Consider the following 23,164-nt stretch of genomic DNA (forward strand, 5'->3'; position numbering starts at 1 on the left):
CTGGCTGAACCTGGCTGACTGAAAGCCGGTTTCTGGGGTTTTATTTAGCTTCTTATTTGCAACATAGTACATAGTTGCTTAGAGTTGCAGCTGAGAGGCCGGCAACTCAGGCGGGGAACGTTAGAGTCAGCCGTCACTGGAGCAAGCAAGCCTCCCTGTTCGCTTCAGTGCATGGCTGCTGGCCGCCATCTTGGCTGACAGTTAATTTGCATAAGGATATGCTGATTAGCCAATGGGAAGGGTAGCGGTCGTACGCTAATTACCATGTTTCTCTTTTATTAGTGTAGATATGCATAGCTCTTGGACTCAAGACAATAGTGAAGGCCTGGGTGGGTAGGTGGGGGTGGGGGTGTTGGAAGGGGTCAATGGGAAAAACTAAAAGGGGGACATCTGTAATACTTGCAACAATAAAGATACATTTTTAAAAAATAAATAAAAACAAGGGGATTCTTATTCAATATTTCAGATAGGAATTTTTTTATTTAAATAAGTTATGTTGCCCAAGACAATAGCTCACTCTCTTATAATTTCTATTCTGTGTCCTTTATCAAAATGACCCACATTGTTCATAAGAAAAATACCTTAACTCCTGCATAATGATGGAAAAACACTTGCCCATTTTCTGTACTCTATACTGATTATCATTGCTTTATTAATGTATTTTCAGATAGTTAGTACAATCAATTAATTTTGGATTTAATTATATTCTTCACTTACTAAGGATACACCTGGCTGTAGTCTTAGGGTCAATTATTTTAAGTGGTCATCATTTGTTATGACACTTAACACTTTTTATATGAAGGCAATTTTGCCTTTATCTTATCCCCTAATTCTAAAAGCATTATACTCTAGCCCAAAAATGTATCAAATATTCTCATTCAAACATCTAGGAATTTTGTTATAGGAATTTTGAATAGGCATTTTGAATAGCTTTATTAATTTCCCATTTTCTTCTTCATATGACTGAATTAATTTTTTGAGGATTACATCTTCCTTTAGCCATTTTTCTGTTAGGGTAGATGACCAATAATTCAAATCTTTAAGTATGTACTTATTGAGACCCCATTATGCTAAGTATTGCTAAGTGCAATGGATATAACACTTAAGTAAAACAGTTTAGTTCCTGCTCTCAGTGAGTTTATAGGGGGAAAGAAGGCAATAAACAAGAAAAACTGATCCTTTCCCTAAACTTGATAATAATCTACTTTTCTAAATTTATAAATTATGACCACATTTTTCTTCTTCATTATTATATACTCTAAGAATGACAACTTTCTCTCATGATTCCCATTATTTATACCTATTAGAGTTTTTAAAAATTTTTTAAGATTTTTTTTTTACTGATTTTTGTAGAGAGGGAGAGAGAGAAACATTGATGTGAGCATGAGCATTGACTGGGGATCAAGCCTGAAACCTGGGCATGTGCCTTGACCCAGAATTGAACCAACAACCTTTTGGTGCATGGGACAACACCCAACCAACTGAGCCAAACCGGCCAGGGCCCTATTCGGGTTTTTAAATACCTGTCAGGGTTTGTTTGGTCATTGGTTTTTGATTATTTTGGGTGGTAAGAATTATTTTCAGACCAGCAATTTTCTTCTTAAATTGTCTGTGTTCAAAATGTCAACAAAGGAATGCAAAACTTTATTATATACATAGCTTTTAGCAGACTAAATGTGCTGCAGGCAAGAATTTTAGTCAGATTAGCAAGAATGTGATTATAATAATAACAACTGCATATTGGCGTAAGCATCCTATATAATAAAAGGGTAATATGCAAATTGACCCTAATGGCGGAACGACCAGTAATGACCAATCACTATGACATGCACTGACCACCAGGGGGAAGATGCTCAATGCAGAAGCTGCCCCCTGGTGATCAGTGCGCTTCCACAGGGGGAGCGCCACTCAGCCAGAAGCCAGCTCATGGCAGGCCAGCGCAGTGGTGATGGCAGGATCCTCTCCCACCTATGTGGTAGATCTAAGGATGTCTGACTAACGGCTTAGACCCGCTCCCTGTGGACATGGCCCTAAGCCATTAGTCTGACATCCCTCGTGGACTCCCGGGCTGCCAGAGGCCCATTCCCCTGGTGGAGCTGGAGTTGCAACAGTGTTTCAATTGTAGAACCCAAACAAACCCAGATACCTGCTTTCAGCAGCGGAGGTCTCAGAACTGGAGCTGAGCCTCAGAGCTAAAGCTGGCTCTCAGTTCCAGTGACAGCCATAGAAGGTAAATAAATCCCATAATAAAAAGAAAAAGAAAAAAAGGAGAGGTTAGGAGCTTCAGTCACCCGCCAGCCTGAAAACGGCCCTCAGCCCCTCACCCAGACTGGCCAGGCACCCCAGTGGGGACCCCTACCCTGAAGGGGGTGTGACCAGCTGGAAACAGCCATCATCCCCTCATCCAGGCTGGCCAGGCACCCCAGTGGGTACCGCCACCCTGAAGGGGGTGTAACCAGCTGCATACAGCCATCATCCCCTCATCCAGGCTGGCCAGGCACCCAAGCGGGACCCCCACCCTGATCCGGGACACCCTTCAGAGAAAACCAGCCGGCCCCCACCCGTGCACCAGGCCTCTATCCTATATAGTAAAAGGGTAATATGCCTCCCAGCACTGGGATCAGCGGAGCCACGAGGCCTCCTAGCCCTTGGAGCAGCATGACAGGAGGCAGAGCCCAAACCCCCTGATCGCCCTGCAGCTCTGTGTGTGACAGGGGGCGGGGCCACAACCTTCCTATTCGCCCTGCTCTGTTCATGACAGGGGAAGGCGCCCCAACCCCCTGATTGGCCCTGCTCTGTGTGTGACAGGTTATGGAGCCCCAACTCCCTGATCGGCCCTGCTCTGAGCCCGACCAGGGGCTGCACCTAGGGATTGAGCCTGCCCTCTGCCACCCGGGAGTGGGCCTTAGCCAGCAGGTCGTTATCTCCCGAGGGGTCCCAGACTGTGAGAGGGCACAAGTGGGGCTGAGGGATACCCCCCCCCCTCCCCGGCCAGTGCACAAATTTTTGTGCACCGGGCCTCTAGTTATTATATAAGGTTTAAGTCAAATACCTATTAGCTAATACCAGACTATTTGGCTTCTTAGCATGGTGTAGATTTTCTATGTTATTTACAAGATATTTTGACTTATTTTGAATGTAGGTTCACATTTTTGGTATTGTTAACTTGTAAAATACGCATTTGCAACCATATTATTCAAATCGTGCTTTCATATTGTTTATCCTGAGTAATTACATATCTGCTCTATTATAGATTTTTAATGTTGCTAATATCTATAATTGAAATATTTTAAAAATTTATCTAAGAAGGATAAACCATAGATATTTTAAATTATTTAAATTTTATTATTTATTCCAAATTATTTTAAATGTATTAGTTGATTTTGAATTTTTAAAGTAATGAGTTAAAAGAGCTTATGTTTGTTATGGTTTACTTAATTGCTAGGAGGATATCACTGGCCACTCCTCGACAGCTTTATAAATCTTCCAACATGACTCAGCGATGGCAAAGACGGGAAATTTCAAACTTTGAGTACTTGATGTTTCTTAATACGATAGCAGGTAAGACATCTCATTCTTTAATCTCATAATCTGTTTATATTCATCAAAATCATGGGTAATGTGACTTTATGGAATACATTTTCCTCTTTGGAATTCAAATGCAGCATTAGACTAAATATTGAAGCACTCATATGAAATGTTATCAGAAATTATACAAGCCAGTACCAAGGTTTTAGATGCATTTATTGTTGAGGAGGCTTTTCCCTGCTGTCCTCTGCTATTTTCTTTGCTGACAGATTTGTCTGCAGGTTTATTAGAGTCAACAAACCATTGCCAGAGAGTGACTGGAAATAATAATGGGAAAATCTAATTTCACTGTTTTGTCATTTTCAGCAATAGCAGCTAGACAGGAGAATAACAACAGGATTCTTCCTAGTACAGATGTCACCTGGATTATGACATGATTAGGTCACAGCATTTTTTTTTTATTTTACTTAAAATCTTCAAATAAAAATATAAAATCAGATTATATTTCTAAATGATGAGTGACTGCCATCAACCTTGGTAAATTAAAAGAGGGTAGTGGTTCTTTTTTTCTGCTAAATCAGTGGTTGTTAGTGGTTAAACATCTCTATGAGTTTTAAGTACCTTTTTCTTTTTTAAAAAATATATTTTATTGATTTTTTTTTACAGAGAGGAAGGGAGAGGGATAGAGAGTTAGAAACATCAATGAGAGAGAAACATCGATCAGCTGCCTCCTGCACACCCCCCACTGGGGATGTGCCCACAACCAAGGTACATGCCCTTGACCAGAATCGAATCTGGGACTCCTCAGTCTGCAGGCCAATGCTCTATCCACTGAGCCAAACTGGTTAGGGCAGTACCTCTTTCTTTTTTCCTAAAGTTAAGCCTCAAAAAGCCCTTATTCAGGTTGAATTACAGTTTACTTTTGTAAATCAGGTGCTACCAAACTTTTTGCAATCAGATGAATTTAAATAACTACATTATTATTGTTCTGTTATAAATGCATGGTCAGAACCATGAATATAGAGCTGTGTTCTCCGAATTATCACTTAAAAGGATTACTGTGTAATATTATTCTTTACTAGAGGCTCGGTGCACAAAAATGTGTGCACTGGCGGGGGGTAGAGGGGCACGGGGGTGGGGGGTGTCCCTCAGCTGGACCTGTGCCCTCTCATAGTCTGGGACCACTTGGGAGATAACAATCTGCTGGCTTAGGCCAGCTCCCTGGGTGGCAGATGGCAGGACCAGATCCCGCGCTGGGTCGCAGATGGCAGGCCCTCTGCCTCACCAACCTGCCCGCTGCCCACCACACACAGCAGGCCTAATGGGCGGTGGGACGCGGCGAGGCTCGGTGGGGCGTGGGGCAGGCGGATAGCAATCTGCCACACCCCCACCATGCCACCTGCTGGGCCGCGCCCATGACTGCAGGCCCAGCGGGTGGCGGGGCAGAGCGAGGCGCAGCGGATCGAAATCTGCCCCCCCGCCCGCTGGGCCACACATGTAAACAGCAGGCGGTGGCTGGCGGCAGGGTGGGCAGATCGCACTGTCCCGCCCTGCCTGCAGTATGCAAATTAGCCACCATCTTTGTTGGCAGTTAATTTGCATATCACGCTGATTAGCCAGTGGGAGGTGTAGCGAAGGTACGGTCAATTACCATGTTTGTCTATTATTAGATAGGATAAATCTATCATGTATATGTGAATATAAATACTAAAGGTATATATTGAATATGAATGATAGATATGTATTAAATAGATAGGCAAAAGTAATTTGTCAACAAAAAGAGATATAGAAGTTTGAAATGTTTTGCATTTTAATAATTTAATAAATATTGTAATGTTAGTGCATTTACTAATAAGATACTAGTGGTAGAGCCAAAGGACTATTTTATTAAATATATTAAATTTTATTGTATATTTTATATACACATGCCCATTATATACATGTCTTCTGATATCTTCATGATATATTATCTATATATGTATTCATATGTTAGTTCACATAATATGTATATCTTAAGCCTATTTACTAGTTCAAAGATAAAAAGAAAGTGTTATGCTAGTTATTAGCACATATTATTTACATATATAGATATAATAAACTTAAATATCCAAAATGTAAAGAACTTAATTTCATTAGCATTTTTAGGTATACAGCATGATGTAATAGCATAAGCTTCAATGCCAAAGGAAAGAGGGGTAGAATTTCAGAGCTACCAACTTTTGTGTACTATGGGTGGGACTTCAAGGTTTCACTGTATCTTGGACTTTTAATCTTTCAGTAGTCATATTTATTATGTTTGCATCTATTGTAATAAGTGATATGTTTGATCTTTTATCATCATCTTGTTTTTAATGTTTTCTTGCTTTTATATATTGTTTTGGGTTTTTTGATCATATCAATACTTTTTTGCCCATTTTTTTAGTGATTTAGAATGTAGGCATCTTATAATTAATTATCCTAGAGATATGTTTAAATTTTTTAAAACCCTTTAAAATATATTTCATTTTTTATTTAAAAAATTAGTCAACATTTTAAATCACTACTATCTAAGATAAAAATTTTAACTCAATTTCCTTCTCATTCATTGCTTATTTTTTTCAATATAACTTACTACCCAGAATCCATGTTATTATTAAACTCTTGTTTACTGAAGTTCATATATTTTTGCATAAAAGAAGGACTTCAGACTATCAAAATGTTCTTGTCAGCTACATGGATCTTTACCTGCTTTTTCAGGATAATGTTCTTCTTCCATTCTTCAGCAGTTATTTTTCCATATTCCCTGTGTTAGGATTTTTGTTATCTATTCTTGAAAGATCTATCAAGATTCATTGTCTACCTTATGTCTTAGATAAGCATATGATTTTTTTCATTGATTGTGCTAGCTATTTGGAACTGTTGGATAAAACTTAAAACTGGAAGACAGAGTAATAAATATCATGCCCAACTCAGTTTCCAGTTGAACTGGTATTCTTATTAAATAATTCTGCTATTCTAAGATGGGATTCTCTCTATCTCTCTAGATGGGATGTTATCTAGTTTACTGATAAGGGACTCTTCTAGATTCCATCCCTTCCCACTACATTTTACCAGTGTCAGATATATTTCTCACAATATGGTACAGTACCACACCTATAACCACCATTCACTTCATTCTCTGTCTAGCTCTAGAAATATTGCAGTTTGAATAGAGATAACACTGTGATCCCTTCTGCAGCTGCACCTGAGTAGTATAGACTTTTTTTCTGATTGGTATGGTCTTTGGGTTTTAAGCCAGAGCATGTAGATCATGAGGGAAATTTAAGTGTCTTCTTAATCTCTTTTGAATCATTGGATCTGTTTTATTTGATGACAAAAAATTTATAGGCTACTGAATTATTTTTAAAGAATATGTTGGGCATTTTTTTTTTCATTCCATTTTCATTTATTTTACAGATTATACATTTAAGAATTCTGTAAATTTTGCTAACAGTTTAAATCTAATTAAGATGAGTCACAACACTAATGTTAATTTTAATCTTAAATTACAACTTTCTATTTTATGTCCCAATTTAATTCTCTTCAGAGACAGGGGATGTTGATTGAAATTTACATAAATTACTTTTTTGTTGTTGTTAATCCCCACCTAAGGATATTTTCCCATTGATTCTTAGAGAGAGAGGGAGAGACAAAGAGAGAAACATCGATGTGAGAGAGACACATCGATTGATTGCCTCCTGCACACAACATAACCTGACCCACTGGGGAGGGTGGGAGGAATCCAGTCTGTAACCCAGGTAGGTGCCCTTGACTTGAATCAAACCCTGGACCCTTCAGTCCGAGGGCGGATGCCCAAATCAGCTAGCGCAGCGGTTCTCAACCTGTGGGTCGCAACCATCGGAAAACACATATAGCATATCAGATATTTACGTTACGATTCATAAAAGTAGCAAAATTACAGTTATGAAGTAGCAACGAAAATAATTTTATGGTTAGGGTCACCACAACATGAGGAACTGTATTAAAGGGTCACGGCATTAGGAAGGTTGAGAACCACTGGGCTAGGGCATAAATTACTTTTTAAATGTTTTATTTTTAAATAGATTTTTATTGATTTCAGAGAGGAAGGGAGAGGGAGAGAGAATCATTGATCTGCTGTCTCCTGCATGACCCCCACTGGGGATGGAGCCAGCAACCTGGGCATGTGCCCTTGACAGAAATGGAACCGGGGACCCTTTAGTCCACAGGCTGTTGCTCTATCCACTGAGCCAAACCAGCTAGGGCTTAAATGTTTTTCCTATCAATCCATACTATATACAACACAAATCTGAGAAAACCTTTGAAACATTATTGGTATTTTGAATAAATGCGAATATTCTACTTTATTTTTAAGAGTTAAGAAACTACTGGTAGCTGAATTTCATGCTACTTGTAATCAATTTCTCTAAGTCACTGAAAGTCTTGTTGTACATATGTTTTTAAATATTATTATCCAATTCCCTTCCTATCTCAAGCCTTATTCCACAAAACTGGGCTACCTTGACTGTGTAAGATGAATGATAATTCATCTTTCAATTAGAAGGTGATTCCATTTAAAGTGGGCTATTATTTACGTATATCACCCCCTTACAATACTGGTGAGAATTTTAACTCATTGTATTTATGAAGAAAATAAATCTCTGGTAGGTCCCATGACTTGCCCAAGATCAACAACTAGCCAATGGCAGGTTGGGTTCAATCCCAGATTTACCTACCTCAAAGCCAAAACTTCCCCTGGACCACAATTATCTCCTTAAAAGATTAAGAGACAGGCTCAAAAGCAGACAATCCTGTCTCTCTGAACTTATCTATTCTAAGGCATCACCACACAGTACTTACCAGTCGGCCACTGATTGAGATAAAAATCGGGCATTTTCTTTACAATAATTATAACTAAACATTAAAGCCTGTCTATTGTATAGAGGGAGATAAAATGAAGTATAAAATAGGTATAGGAACTCTGAGCACTTGCAACTTGGTGGGAAATGAATTGAAAATAAATAAGAGAGCATTTTAAGACAGCTGTATTAAGTATTGAAAAGTGTTATAAAGAGTGAGTACTACAAAAGCTAAGCAAAGTAGAGGAATTTAAAAAAATGTGTTTGGGGAGAAAAAAGGCAGAGCTTTACAAATTTCTGCCAACTGAATGTGTGCGAGGCATTCAATGGACATGAGTATCACATCTTGGCTAAAAACAAAGAATAATGGGAGATGATATCTATCTATATATATAAAAGCCTAGTGACCGGAACAGCAGAATGACCAGAATGACCGGTGGCTATGCCATGCACTGTGACAGCCAACCAGCCTGATATGGGTCCCTACCAGACCCCCCCACAGCTGGCCTGGCCCCCGATCGGCCCCCTAACTCCCCGATCAGGGGTGGGGCTGGCTGCCCCTCCCCCTGTCTGTCCCACCCCTAATAGGCCCCCATTGGGGTGGGCTGGCTGTATCTCACCCATGCACAAATTCGTGCACCTGGCCTCTAATATATATATATATATATATATATATATATATATATATAAAGCTAAGTGACCGACTGTACATCCATCCGACCAGCCAGCCACTACATATGACATGCACTGGCAATTTAAAAATAAACGTTGACTCTCATGTACACAATACATATAAAGCTCTCACTGGTGCAAATCACACACTCTGTCATTGTCGATCGTGAATTTGGTTGACACTTCTATTATAGAGAAAGGGCGAATAGCAATATTAAAATATTTCTTCTAATTAATTTCCTTTCAATGTGTGTGAATCTGTGCACTGGGGTACTAGTTGTAACTATAAGTAAGAACCAGATTGTAAAGACCCTGATCTTAGATTTTTAGGAGTTAGTATAGCTTTGCAATTGAAGGGGATGCAGTATGGATCTTTAGGACAATTAAACTGGTATCTATGTATGGCATGAATTAGAAATGAAATAGCTTAAAGTTAGGGAGACCTCTTAGGAGAGTATGACAGGACTCTAGACATGAAGTCAATTTGTTCATCCTTTTAGTAAGTATTACTCAACACACACTCTATTTGGCACTGACACTGTGAAGGAAAGAAAAGTATAGTTCCTGCCTTTGAAGCGATCATAATATAGTTAGGGAAAGATACATGTACACCAGCCATTCCATTAAAAAGTGATAATTATTATAATTGGAGAGTATACAAAGCCATTTGGAGTCACAGATTTAGAGGCATTACTTACAACCAAGAGATCAGGGAAAGCTTCTTTTAGGAGACACTTAAATTAGAAATTGAAATATGAGTAAGAATTCACTAGAAAGTAAGCAGAGGGCATTCCAAGAAAAAAGAAAATGTGGAATGAAGAATAAATGACAGAGAGAAGTATGATGTCATTCTACAAAAGTAGGAGTCACTGTAATATGCTCCAGGTGAATGGTTGGCATTGTCCCCAGACCTGCAGTACCAGTATCACCTGAGGGATTGTTAGGTGCAAATTCTCAGACTCCTTCTCAAACCTACTGAATTAGAAAACTCTGGGAGCGGGGCCCAGAGATCTGCATTTTAACTAGTCTTCTAGTTGTTTCTGATGTATCATATTTAAGCACCATAGCTCTAGCCATTTAAGATCTAATTATCAGAACAGTATTTGCATTTAAATACATTTAGAGTATATAAGAAAGCATTCAATTAAAGTGCCATTACCTATAATAAAAGTTTAGAGAATAGGATGAGATAGTCTAGTCAAGGGAAGCTTCATAGAAAAGATGGGCTTTAAATTAACTCAAAGGATTTTGTCATGCATAGATGACTATCCTGACAAAATAAACCTTTATACAGAAGTAGAATGACAATTAGAAAAGGTTATGAATATAAACATCTTGAGGTACTGTTCCTGGTTATAATCCTGCTAATTCTTCCCTTGCCAGCATCCTGAAGTTTTAAGTGAGAGTGCCAGTTTGTACTGAGCACCAGCATTGAAGAGTTGGATGATGGTTTCATAGAGAAGCTTCACTAAAGCTAAGATTGAGTACTTGTTAGGGAAGTAATTAGAATTGCCTGTTTTCCTGAATTGTGGGGAATACTGTTATTCATTCATCTCTTAATATTGGAACACTTTTCAGAGTTCTCTGAGGATCCTAGAATACAGGGCAGAATAAAGATGTTTAATTATAACAATATCACTTTTACTAACATGGGTTCCACTAAATAATCATGTTACATAATACAGTTTTAAGAATACAGTTATTGTTCAAGTACACTAATTTAAGTCAATTGATTGAAACAAGATTTATCATTTCTTGAAAGGATGTTAGTATTTATATTGATAAATTTCCTAAGTAATCCAAAGCCAGAAATGGTTGGTTTATATTTTATCATAGTCTTTTTAAAAAATATCTTTAGTTATTCCTAATATCAAGATTCAGAAAAATAAATATTTTTATTGTTTCTTTGTTTGGTTTCATTATTTCTTTTTGAAACATTTTTAATATTAATATCAATATTCCAAAAAGTAGTAAATAGCCCCGCCTGGCCAGTATGGCTCAGTGGTTGAGCATCAACCCAGGAATCAAGAGGTCGCTGGTTCCGTTCCCAGTCAGGGTAACATGCCTGGGTTGTGGGCTGGATCCCCAGTGTGGGGTATGCAGGAGGCAGCTGATCAATGATTCTCTCTCATCATTGATGTTTCTATATCTCTCTCCCTCTTCTTTCCTCTCTGAAATCAATAAAAATATATTTAAAAAAGAAAGAAAAATTATAAATAATTGTTAATACTCATTGAGCAATTTGCAGTGTGCTAAATATTATTCTAAGTGCTTTATGTATATTAACTCATTTAGTCCCAGCAGTAACCCAAGAGTTAAGTTTTATTTTTATCTCCATTTCACAAATGTGGTAATAAGGTACAGAGAAGTTAAATAACTTGTCTAACTCAGAGCTGAAAATTGATGAAGTCAGGAGTCTAATGTAGAATCAAACTACCTACTCTAGGTAGTTTGGCTCTAGAGCTTTACTCAACTACTGTACCAGATTGTGTAAGGCACTCATGGCACCATTCAATTTCACTTCTAGTCATTAGCTTTAATCTATTAACTGCCTTAAAAAAAAACCTAAATAATGTTTTTAAATAATTTCATCAAAAGAAGCTCTTGAGGAAAAAAAGTCAAGGCTTTTGAAGTTCATTTATTGTTTTGACTTGTGCAGATACTAGAAGTGGGCCCACAATGATCATCTTTAATGTAGAACCTGGTACTGTTTTTAGCAGGTCTCAGATCCAGAGAAACAGACTCCAAAACAAAGATTTGCGTGCAGGAAATTTATTGGAGAGTATCTTTGGAGTCGACATCTGTGGGGGAGTGAAGAAAGTAGGACTGGGTAGAAAGAGAAATTGAACCCCAAGGTAGTTGCTACAAAGACCTAAGCAGATCCCACAGGGAGCCAGGAACTGGGATATAGTTTCAGAGTTGTTTTGCCATGAAGCAAGGTGGTCAGGCCTTCATTACTCCACTCAGCAGTGATTAGGTAGAGATATGGGACCATAGGTTAGAGGGCTCTCTTCTGATGGTGGTGACTCCTGGAGAGGGACTTGGCTGAGTAGCACCACCACAACACTAGCAACATAGTCATCAACCCAGCATCCAAAACACTGGTGGCCTTACAATCACCAAGAGGGCTAGCTATCATTGAGCCTCATCCTCAGAACTTCTGATTCAGTAGGTTTGGGGTGGGGCTCAAGAATTTGTATTTCTAACAAGGCTCCAGGTGATGCTATGCCACTGATCCAGGGAACACATTTTTAGAACCACTGTACTATATCTATATTCTTTAAAAAACATATCTACTAATTGTACTAATCTGCAATAGCACTCACATGTTCTATAATAGTGTCTGTCATATCACACATTTTGGCACTTATGGTAGTGTGTCCTTAGCATTTTTTGTTTATACTAGAGGCCTGATGCACAAAATTTGTGCACTGGGGTTGAGGGGTCCCTCAGCCCAGCTTGTGCCTTCTCGCAGTCCAGGACCCCATGCTCCTTACTGCCCACCTGTTGCTGCTCTTTAGCTCTGCCGTGGATGCGGGAGAGGTTCCCACCACCGCCACTGCACTCGCCAGCTGTGAGACCAGCTTCTGGCTGAGTGGCACTCCCCTCATGGAAGCACACTTACCACCAGGGGGCAGCTCTTGCGTTGAGCGTCGGCCCCTTGGTGGTCAGTGCGCATCATAGAGACCAGTCGTTCTGGTCATTCTGCTGTAACAGTGACTTAGGCTTTTATTATATAGATCTTATCTTTCCAATGAGATCATAAGGTCACTAAAAAAAGATTTGCTCAGAAAATACCCATCAAGTTGAACTGATTTAATATTTATACTTCATAAGTTATTGCACGGTTTTGTAATCTATTCTGTGAATTCACTAAAATTGCTGGATGACGTATTCTTTAAATTTCCTGGTTAAAAAATAGAGTTACAGAATTGAAAATGATTGAGAAGGTGAAACAATCTTTTCTGACTTCACTGTTCTCAAAGTATAGGTCAATGTGACTGAAATTTGCATTTTCTGTTAAAAGGTTTTATTTCCTGACTTATATTCTCAGATATATCTTCTTTCTCTAAACTATTATCTACACTAATAAAAGAGAAGCATGGTAATTAGCGTACGACCGCTACCCTTCCCATTGGCTAATCAGCATATCCTTATGCAAATTAACTGTCAGCCAAGATGGAGGCCGGCAGCCATGCACTGAAGTGATGCAGGGAGGCTTGCTTGCTCCAGTGACTGCGGACTCCAACGTTCCCCGCCTCACTTGCCAGCCTCTCAGCTGCAACTCTAAGCAACTATGTACTATGTTGCAAATAAGAAGTTAAACAAAACCCCAGAAATCGGCTTTCAGTCAGCCCTGGACCGCAACATTGTATTGATGTCTTCAGCAGCGAGGCCTCAGAGCTAAAGCTGGCCCAGAATAAAAAAAAAAGAAAAAGAAAACAAGGAGGGGTAGGGAGCTTCAGTCACTCTTGGGAGCTTCAGTCACTCTCCAGCCAGAAAACAGCCCTCACCCCCTCACCCACACTGGCCAGGCACCCCAGTGGGGACCCCCACCCTGATCCAGGACACCCTTCAGGGCAAACCAGCCAGCCCCCACCTGTGCACCAGGCCTCTATCCTATATAGTAAAAGGGTAATATGCCTCCCGGCACCGGGATCAGCAGAGCAGCGAGGCTCCCGGCACCGGGATCAGCGTGACAGGGGGCAGCGCCCAAACCCCCTGATCACCCTGCGGCTCTGTGAGTGACAGGGGGCGGGGCCACAACCTCCCTATCCGCCCTGCTCTGTTTGTGACAGGGGAAGGCGCCCCAACCCCCTGATCGACCCTGCTCTGTGCCTGATAGGGGGGAGCTCCCCAATCCCCTGATCGCCCTGTGGCTCTGTGTTTAATAGGGTGCAGCACACCAACCCCCTGATCGGCCCTGCTCTGTGTGTGACAGGGTGCGGCTTCCCAACCCCCCCCCCCCCCCCACGGGCCCTGCTCTGTGTGTGACAGGGTAGAGCCATAACCTCCCCATTGACCCTGCCCTGAGTGTGACAGTGGCAGCGCTCCAACCCCCTGATTGGCCCTGCTGTGTGGGTGATAGAGGGTGATGCCCCAACTCCCCTCCACGGGCCTTGCTCTGTGTGTGACGAGGTAGAGCCATAACCTCCCCATTGGCCCTGCCCTGAGTGTGACAGGGTGCAGCGCCCCAACCCCCTGATCCGCCCTGTTCTGTGAGTGACAGGGGGCAGTGCCCCAACTCCCTGATCGCCTCAACCGCCTGATCGGCCCTGCTCTGTGCGTGACAGGGGGTGGCGCCACAACCTCCCCATCGACCCTACCTTTAGTGTGACAGGGGGCGGTGCCCCAACCCCCCAATCTGCCCTACCCTGAGCGTGACTGAGGGTGGCATCACAACCTCCCGATCCGCCCTGCTCAGTGCATGACAGGGAGTGGCGCCCCAACTCCCCAATCGGCCCTGCTCTGAGCCTGACCAGGGGCTGCACTTAGGGATTGGGCCTGCCCTCTGCCACCCGGGAGCAGGCCTAAGCCAGCAGTTCGTTATCTCCCGAGGGGTCCCAGACTGCGAGAGGGCACAGGCTGGGCTGGGGGACCACCCCCCCCCCCACAAGTGCACAAATTTTTGTGCACCGGGCCTCTAGTCTACACTAATAAAAGAGAAACATGGTAATTGGCATACGACCGCTACCCTTCCCATTGGCTAATCAGCGTATCCTTATGCAAATTAACTGTCAGCCAAGATGGCGGCCGGCAGCCATGCACTGAAGCGAACAGGGAGGCTTGCTTCCTCCAGGAACTGCAGACTCCAACTTTCCCCGCCTCACTTGCCGGACTCTCAACTGCAACTCTAAGCAACTATTACTATGTTGCAAATAAGAAGGTAAACAAATCCGGCTTTCAGTCAGCCCCGGACCGCAACATTGTGTCCATGTTTTCAGCAGCGAGGCCTCAGAGCTAAAGCTGGCCCAGAATAAAAAAAAAAGAAAGAAAGAAAGAAAGAAAACAAGGAGCGGTTGGGAGCTTTTAGTCAACTGCCAGCGGGAAAACAGCCTTCAGCCCCTCAGCCAGCCTGGCCAGGCACCCCAGTGGGGACCCCCACCCTGATCCAGGACACCCTTCAGGGCAAACGAGCCGGCCCCCACCCGTGCACCAGGCCTCTATTCTATATAGTAAAATGGTAATATGCCTCCCGGCACCGGGATCAGCGTGACAGGGGGCAGCGCCCAAACCCCCTGATCAGCCCTGCTCTGTGCCTGATGGGGGGGGCAGCTCCCCAATCCCCCGATTGCCCTGCGGCTCTGTGTGTGACAGGGTGCAGCGCACCAACCCCCTGATCGGCCTTGCTCTGTGTGTGACAGGGTAGAGCCATAACCTCCCCATTGGCCCTGCCCTGAGTGTGACAGGGGGCAGTGCCCCAACTCCCTGATCGCCTCAACCGCCTGATCGGCCCTGCTCTGTGCGTGACAGGGGGTGGCGCCACAACCTCCCCATCGACCCTACCTTTAGTGTGACAGGGGGCGGTGCCCCAACCCCCCAATCTGCCCTACCCTGAGCGTGACTGAGGGTGGCATCACAACCTCCCGATCCGCCCTGCTCAGTGCATGACAGGGAGTGGCGCCCCAACTCCCCAATCGGCCCTGCTCTGAGCCTGACCAGGGGCTGCACTTAGGGATTGGGCCTGCCCTCTGCCACCCGGGAGCAGGCCTAAGCCAGCAGTTCGTTATCTCCCGAGGGGTCCCAGACTGCGAGAGGGCACAGGCTGGGCTGGGGGACCACCCCCCCCCCCACAAGTGCACAAATTTTTGTGCACCGGGCCTCTAGTCTACACTAATAAAAGAGAAACATGGTAATTGGCATACGACCGCTACCCTTCCCATTGGCTAATCAGCGTATCCTTATGCAAATTAACTGTCAGCCAAGATGGCGGCCGGCAGCCATGCACTGAAGCGAACAGGGAGGCTTGCTTCCTCCAGGAACTGCAGACTCCAACTTTCCCCGCCTCACTTGCCGGACTCTCAACTGCAACTCTAAGCAACTATTACTATGTTGCAAATAAGAAGGTAAACAAATCCGGCTTTCAGTCAGCCCCGGACCGCAACATTGTGTCCATGTTTTCAGCAGCGAGGCCTCAGAGCTAAAGCTGGCCCAGAATAAAAAAAAAAGAAAGAAAGAAAGAAAGAAAACAAGGAGCGGTTGGGAGCTTTTAGTCAACTGCCAGCGGGAAAACAGCCTTCAGCCCCTCAGCCAGCCTGGCCAGGCACCCCAGTGGGGACCCCCACCCTGATCCAGGACACCCTTCAGGGCAAACGAGCCGGCCCCCACCCGTGCACCAGGCCTCTATTCTATATAGTAAAATGGTAATATGCCTCCCGGCACCGGGATCAGCGTGACAGGGGGCAGCGCCCAAACCCCCTGATCAGCCCTGCTCTGTGCCTGATGGGGGGGGCAGCTCCCCAATCCCCCGATTGCCCTGCGGCTCTGTGTGTGACAGGGTGCAGCGCACCAACCCCCTGATCGGCCTTGCTCTGTGTGTGACAGGGTAGAGCCATAACCTCCCCATTGGCCCTGCCCTGAGTGTGACAGGGTGCAGCGCCCCAACCCCCTGATCCACCCTGCTCTGTGTGTGACAGGGGGAGGCGCCCCAACTCCCCTATCGGCCCTACTCTGTGAGTGACAGGGGGAGCTCCTCAACCCCCTGATGGGCCCTGCTCTGTGAGTGACAGGGGGCAGTGCCCCAACCCCCCTGATGGACCCTGCTCTGTTAGTGACAGGGGTGGCACCGCAACCTCCCCATCGACCCTGCCTTGAGTGTAACAGGGGGCGGTGCCCCAACCCCCCAATCAGTCTACCCTGAGCGTGACTGAGGGTGGCATTGCAACCTCCCAATCCGCCCTGCTCTGTGCATGACGGGGCGTCGCCCCAACTCCCCAATCAGCCCTGCTCTGAGCCTGACCAGGGGCTGCACCTAGGGATTGGGCCTGCCCTCTGCCACCCTGGAGCAGACCTAAGCCAGCAGGTCGTTATCTCCCGAGGGGTCCCAGACTGGGAGAGGGCACAGGCCGGGCTGGGCGACCCCCCCCCCCCCCCCGAGTGCACAAATTTTTGTGCACTGGGCCTCTAGTCTATATAATAAAAGCCTAAGTGACCATTACAGTAGAATGACCAGAATGACTGGTTGCTATGATGCTCATTGACCACCAGGGGCCAGATGCTTAATGCAGAAAATGCCCCCTGGTGGTCAGGGTGCTCCCACAGGGGGAGCACCACTCAGGTAGAAGCCAGGCTCACAGCTGGCAAGCCTCTCCCTCCTCTGCGGCAGCGCTAAGGAGCAGCGAGCAGACAGGAGGTAAGGAACGAGGGGTCCCAGACTGCAAGAGGGTTCAGGCTGGGCTGAGGGACCCCCCACCCCAGTGCATGAATTTCGAGCACCGGGCCTCTAATCTTAACATAAAATACAAAGTACATTTTACGGCCCATTTCTTGCTCTCCATTTTTTGAGGTCTGTTAAAATTGGCCAATTTTGCCTTTCTTCTTTCAGGATGCTTTTAAAAATCAGGTAGTCAATAAAGTATATGGCAATAGTGTCTGAGTATTAATGCATTATTAGATTTTTTTACTCTCATGTGATATGTGTATCTTCTTATATAAAAACCCTGGGTGGTGTAACATCACGACAGGTCTGGCGACCAAGCAGAAGGAAGTCAGTCTTGCAGCGGTTGTCTTGGAAATGGCTGCACCCTCCCCCGAGCTGTTTCCCGGAGCTGTTTGCGGTGAGGGCAGGGTTTGAGTCAGGAACCCGCCCTCGGAGCGTGCAGGCATATCTTTATAAAGTGTGCTGCGCCAGCACAGCCAAGGGTGAACCTGAGTGGGAGCGGCTGAAAGGCTTAGAATAGACAGACAAGAGAATGAAAGCCGGATCTCAGTGGGACGCTGCTTCTCTGAGAGACAGCAACCACGCCCACAGCCATGCCTTTATTTTATAGCAGATGCTATGAGGCAAAGTAAGGGTATGACCAAGATGTTTACAACATTCCCCTGGGTTTCAATCCTACTCAACTACATGCACCTGAACTCTATCAAGCCTACATCACTCAGGCACGTGGGGCCACGTGTTTGGACCATAGGTTCAAGCTTACAACTACAGCTGTTGGCTGTAATTGTGCTGGGAGGGCCCTGCCCTCCAAACTGGGACTTGCACCTGGCAATGAGAGGACTGAGCCCTCTCATCAGTGCAAGGCTTGAACGTGTCCAAAACACTGTAGCGGCTCCCCACAATAAAGTTTTAATCTACTTATATAAAAACCCTGGGTGTAACACAGCTGTGGGCAAACTACGGCCCGAGGGCCGGATCCAGCCCATTTGAAATGAATAAAACTAAAAAAAAAAAAAAAGACCGTACCCTTTTATGTAATGATGTTTACTTTGAATTTATATTAGTTCACAGAAACACTCTATCTGTGCTTTTGTTCCGGCCCTCCGGTCCAGTTTAAGAACCCATTGTGGCCCTCAAGTCAAAAAGTTTGCCCACCCTTGGTGTAACATCCAGGCCAGAAGTGCGTCCAACCAGAAGGAAGTCAGTCCTGCAGCGGTCCTTTTGGAAACAGCTGCGCCCTCCCCCAGCTGTTTTCTGGAGGGGGAAGTTTCAGGCAGGAACCCGCCCTCAGAGTGGAGCATGGAAGTGAAATGGATCTATTATTGAAGCTAATTTGGTAATACTATATCTATAGATCAGTGGTTCTCAACCTTGGCTGCACATTAGAATCAACTGGGAATCTTTTTAAAATCCTGATTTCTGGGCTTCATCCTCAGGAAATTCTGTTTCTTTGTGGCCCCACCCCATAACAAAGAAACAATTTCCAGAGGATGAGGCCCAGGAATCAGGATTTTAAAAAGATTCCCAGGTGATTCTAATGTGCAGCCATGGTTGAGAACCACTGTTATAGATAATATTAAAAATATATCTAAACATGCAATTCTTTGTCCAAAAAATGAGCATGTTCAAAAATTAAATGAAGAAAATTTGGATATACTCTATGGAGATTTTCACACATATTTGAGTGATGATTCCATTGATTCCACAGATGATGTTGAAAAGGAAAATTTTCCCATCGAATTTCTTAATAGTATTACTCCTTCGGGAATGCCGTGTCATAAATTAAAATTGAAAGTGGGTGCAATCATCATGCTATTGAGAAATATCAATAGTAAATGGGGTCTTTGTAATGGTACCAGATTTATTATCAAAACATTACGACCTAACATTATCAAAGCTGAGGTATTAACAGGATCTGCAGAGGGAGAGGCTGTTCTGATTCCAAGAATTAATTTGTCCCCATCTGACAATGGCCTCCCATTTAAATTGATTTGACGACGGTTTCCCTTGATGCCAGCATTTGTGATGACTATTGATAAATCACAAGGACAAACTCTAGATAGAGTAGGCATATTCCTACCTGAACCCGTTTTTGCACATGGTTAGTTACATGTTGCTTTCTCTCGAGTTTGAAGAGCATGTGATGTTACAGTGAAAGTTCTAAGTACTTCATCACAAGGGAAATTAGTCAAGCACTCTGAAAGTGTTTTCACTCTTAATGTGGTGTACAGGGAGATATTAGAATAAGTTTAATCACTTTATCAGTCATTGTTTGCATCACTGTTGTTTTTATATCATGTTTTTATTGTTTTTATATCATGTTTTTGTTGTTTTCATATCATGTTTTTGTCGTTTTTATATCATGCCTCTGTTGTTATATCCTTTTGTTACTGTTTATTTATTAATAAATTTATATATTATTTTCATATACATTTTATTAATATCCTTTCATCTCTCACACTTCTATTATAGAGAAAGGGCAAGTAGCAATATTAAAATATTTCCACTAATTAATTCCCTTTTTTAAAAAAATATATTTTATTGATTTTTTACAGAGAGTAAGGGAGAGGGATAGAGAGTTAGAAACATCAATGAGAGAGAAACATCAATCAGCTGCCTCCTGCACACTCTCCAGTGGGGATGTGCCCGCAACCAAGGTACATGCCCTTGACTGGAATTGAACTTGGGACCCTTGAGTCCACAGGCTGTTGCTCTATCCACTGAGCCAAACTGGTTAGGGCAATTAATTCCCTTTTAATGTGCATGAATTTCGTGCACCGGGCTACTAGTATATACATAATTGCATATATATAAACACACATTTTACTGTATGTATGTAAATTTTGTAAAGATACTTTACATAGTAAAAGAAGTTTGTCAAATATTCAGAAACCATAAATTTTTAAAAAGATACCTAAAAGCTCATAAATGTTTTTATGACCTTTGTTATATTTATAAATTTAATAAATACTCATTGTAGAAAATTGGAAATATGGAAAAATATAATTAAAAAATTAAACCATTCATAAATATCAAAGGTAACATTTTGGTGGTTTTTCTCTTTTTCTTTTTCTGTGTGTGGCATATCATTAGGAACCTGCTACACAGATAGGCTCAGATTCTACTTTTGTATTTCATTGAGTATTCTTTGAAGGTATGATTTTTAAAACTGCATACAAGTCTTACTTAGGAACGTGGTGTGATTTATTTCACTATTTTGAACCACGTGTTTTTTAAAATTTTCAAAGAACATTAAGTTTTGGGAAATCATGTAAATGAATTTTAATGATTCCTAGAGTTTGACTAAAAATGTGGTTCCAACCTCAAATTCCTAGAGTTGACCTCATTTCTGTTCATTGTGTTTTGAAAGGTACAGCCGATGCCTCATTTTATACTTTATTAAGTAATACTATGGACAGGATGTTAACATTTGACATTCTTGCATTAAAAAAATAGCATAGTGGTAGCTAATATAGCTTCATGTAAATGATCTCATTAAGTTTGAGATAATTTTTTAAGGTTTTTGAACTATTTTTTATATGATCAGCTAATGAATTCAGCACAACTTTCCAACCCCTACCTTTTTCTCTTGTTTAGCATTTTACACTTTTTTACTCTGTGATGTACAAGCCCTCCCTGGTTAATTATGTATATATTTAGCTACTGCATGTGTTGGGCTTATTATCGTCATCTAATTAGATGTAACTTGAACTGCTTGCTTCTAGAAAAATCATTAAAAATTCTTTCCTAATGACCTAGAGATGACAAAATGTCTGTAAAGTGTGAAGAAGCAGACAAGCACAGGAGCATCACTCTTAAAGAGTGTTAATCCAGATGCTGCAGTCATCTAATTAAACAATATTTTGCTGTCATTAACATTTTCACCAAGGAATTGCAGTTATAATTTCTTTGTCAGCTGTCTCTAGATCACTTTGCCTTCAAAACTAAAGTGCCATATAAAAACATTAAATTGGATGGTTTAATTAAAAAGTTTTTTTTAAGTGAAGAAACATATCCAGTATTTCTGAGATCTCATTTACTGTGCTTCACAATTATGGTTGGAGTAGATTAGTGTCAAAGATTTGCAATATTTAATATTCATCATCACTATAAATCCTTATAAGCATAGCTAGTTAAAAATATCTACACACTTACTACTGCTGGAAAAGGAAAGAATCCTATTAATTACAGCACAAAGTTATTTACTAAATTTCAAGTATTCTAAAAAATTAAAAACAGAACAACTGATAAATAAGTTAGTAGAAATGCCAGAACCTGACAGGTATTACTTTGGAAATACTTCATTTTTTGTTAACTTAGTGAACTGTATTTGTTTTTTAATTTCACAAAGGTGTTCAGTAAAATAATTAAAGTATTAACACTAATTTATGGCTGAAACTTATGAATGCAAAATCCCAAAGTACCATTTAATTATTCTTTGCACCCATGTTCTTTTTAAATACATAGTGTATTTTTAATTCAAATAAAAAATATATATTGACTGCTCATGTTGCAAGGTTTTTATGTGGCCTAGTGCATGAAATTCGGGGGGGGGGTTCCCTCAGCCCAGCCTGCACCCACTCCAATTGGAGACCCCTCGGGGGATGTCCGACCTCCAGTTTAGGCCCAATCATTGTGGGATCGAGCCTAAACTGGCGGTCGGACAACCCTCTCACCGCTGGCTCCTAACCACTCACCTGCCTGCCTGCCTGATTACCCCTCACCCCTCTGCCTGCCTGCCTGATCACCCCTAACTGCCTCTGCCTTCTTGCCTGATCGCCACTAACCTCTCTGCCTGCCTGCCTGATCTCTCCTAACTGCCTCTGCCTGCCTGATCACCCCTAACTGCCTCTGCCTGATCACCCCTAACTGCCTTCCCCTGCCGGCCAGATCTCACCCCCAACTGCCCTCCCCTGCCGGCCTGATCTTGTCACTAATTGTCCTCTCCTGCCTGCCTGATCACCCCTAACTGCCCTCCCCTGCCGGTCTGATCTTGCCCCCAACTGTCCTTCCCTGCCAGCCTGATTGCCCCTAACTGCCTCTGCCTGTCTGATCACCCCTAGCTGCCCTACTCTGCAGGCCTGATCTCACCCCCAACTGCCCTCCTCTACTGGCCAATTTGGTTCTGATTGGTCAGTTTCTATGCCACTCAGCATCAAAAGCTCCGCCTCCTAGGCAGCCATTGGTTCCTCACAGTTGACCTAGATTTGGTTCTGATTGGTCAGTTTCTATGCCTGTCAGCATCTCTAAGGCTATCAATGGGGCCTGATCAGAAAGGCGGGTTGATCAGCAGCCCAGGTGGAGGCCTGGAGAGAAATGGAGGCGCGGCTGTTGGCCAGGCCGGGAGAGAAAGAGAGGCAAGTTGTTGTTTTTTGTGGTTGTTTTTTTTGTTTTTTAAATATATTTTATTGATTTTTTTACGGAGAGGAAGGGAGAGGGATAGAGAGTTAGAAACATCAATGAGAGAGAAACATCAATCAGCTGCCTCCCACACACTCCCTACTGGGGATGTGCCTGCAACCAAGGTACATGTCCTTGACTGGAATCGAACCTGGGACCCTTGTGTCCACAGGCTGACGCTCTATCCACTGAGCCAAACCGTTTAGGGCAGGCAAGTTTTGATCAACGGCTGCCACAGAGGCTTCGGATCAGACCCTGCCTTTCTCTCTGCAGGCCTCTCTCCAGGCCTAATCCGCAGGCCCCTAGGCAGTCAGTTCTGGGTTGGGGC

General features: G+C 43.0%; 1 protein-coding gene across 5 annotated transcripts in view; it reads left to right on the plus strand.

Annotated features, from left to right (window-relative positions):
- Positions 1 to 23,164, plus strand: part of NBEA (neurobeachin) — a 975,192-nt gene that overhangs the window by 801,562 nt on the left and 150,466 nt on the right. For all 5 annotated transcript variants that reach the window (XM_070409180.1, XM_070409183.1, XM_070409179.1 and 2 more), the window contains one exon: positions 3,446 to 3,561. In XM_070409180.1, the coding sequence (XP_070265281.1) occupies positions 3,446 to 3,561 (116 nt within the window). The remainder of the gene's footprint in view (positions 1 to 3,445; positions 3,562 to 23,164) is intronic.

Source organism: Myotis yumanensis, unplaced genomic scaffold (genome assembly GCF_028538775.1).
Source record: "Myotis yumanensis isolate MYYU_CA2020_CCGP unplaced genomic scaffold, mMyoYum1.0.hap1 SCAF_3, whole genome shotgun sequence".
In the NCBI taxonomy this organism is placed as follows: Eukaryota; Metazoa; Chordata; class Mammalia; order Chiroptera; family Vespertilionidae; genus Myotis; species Myotis yumanensis.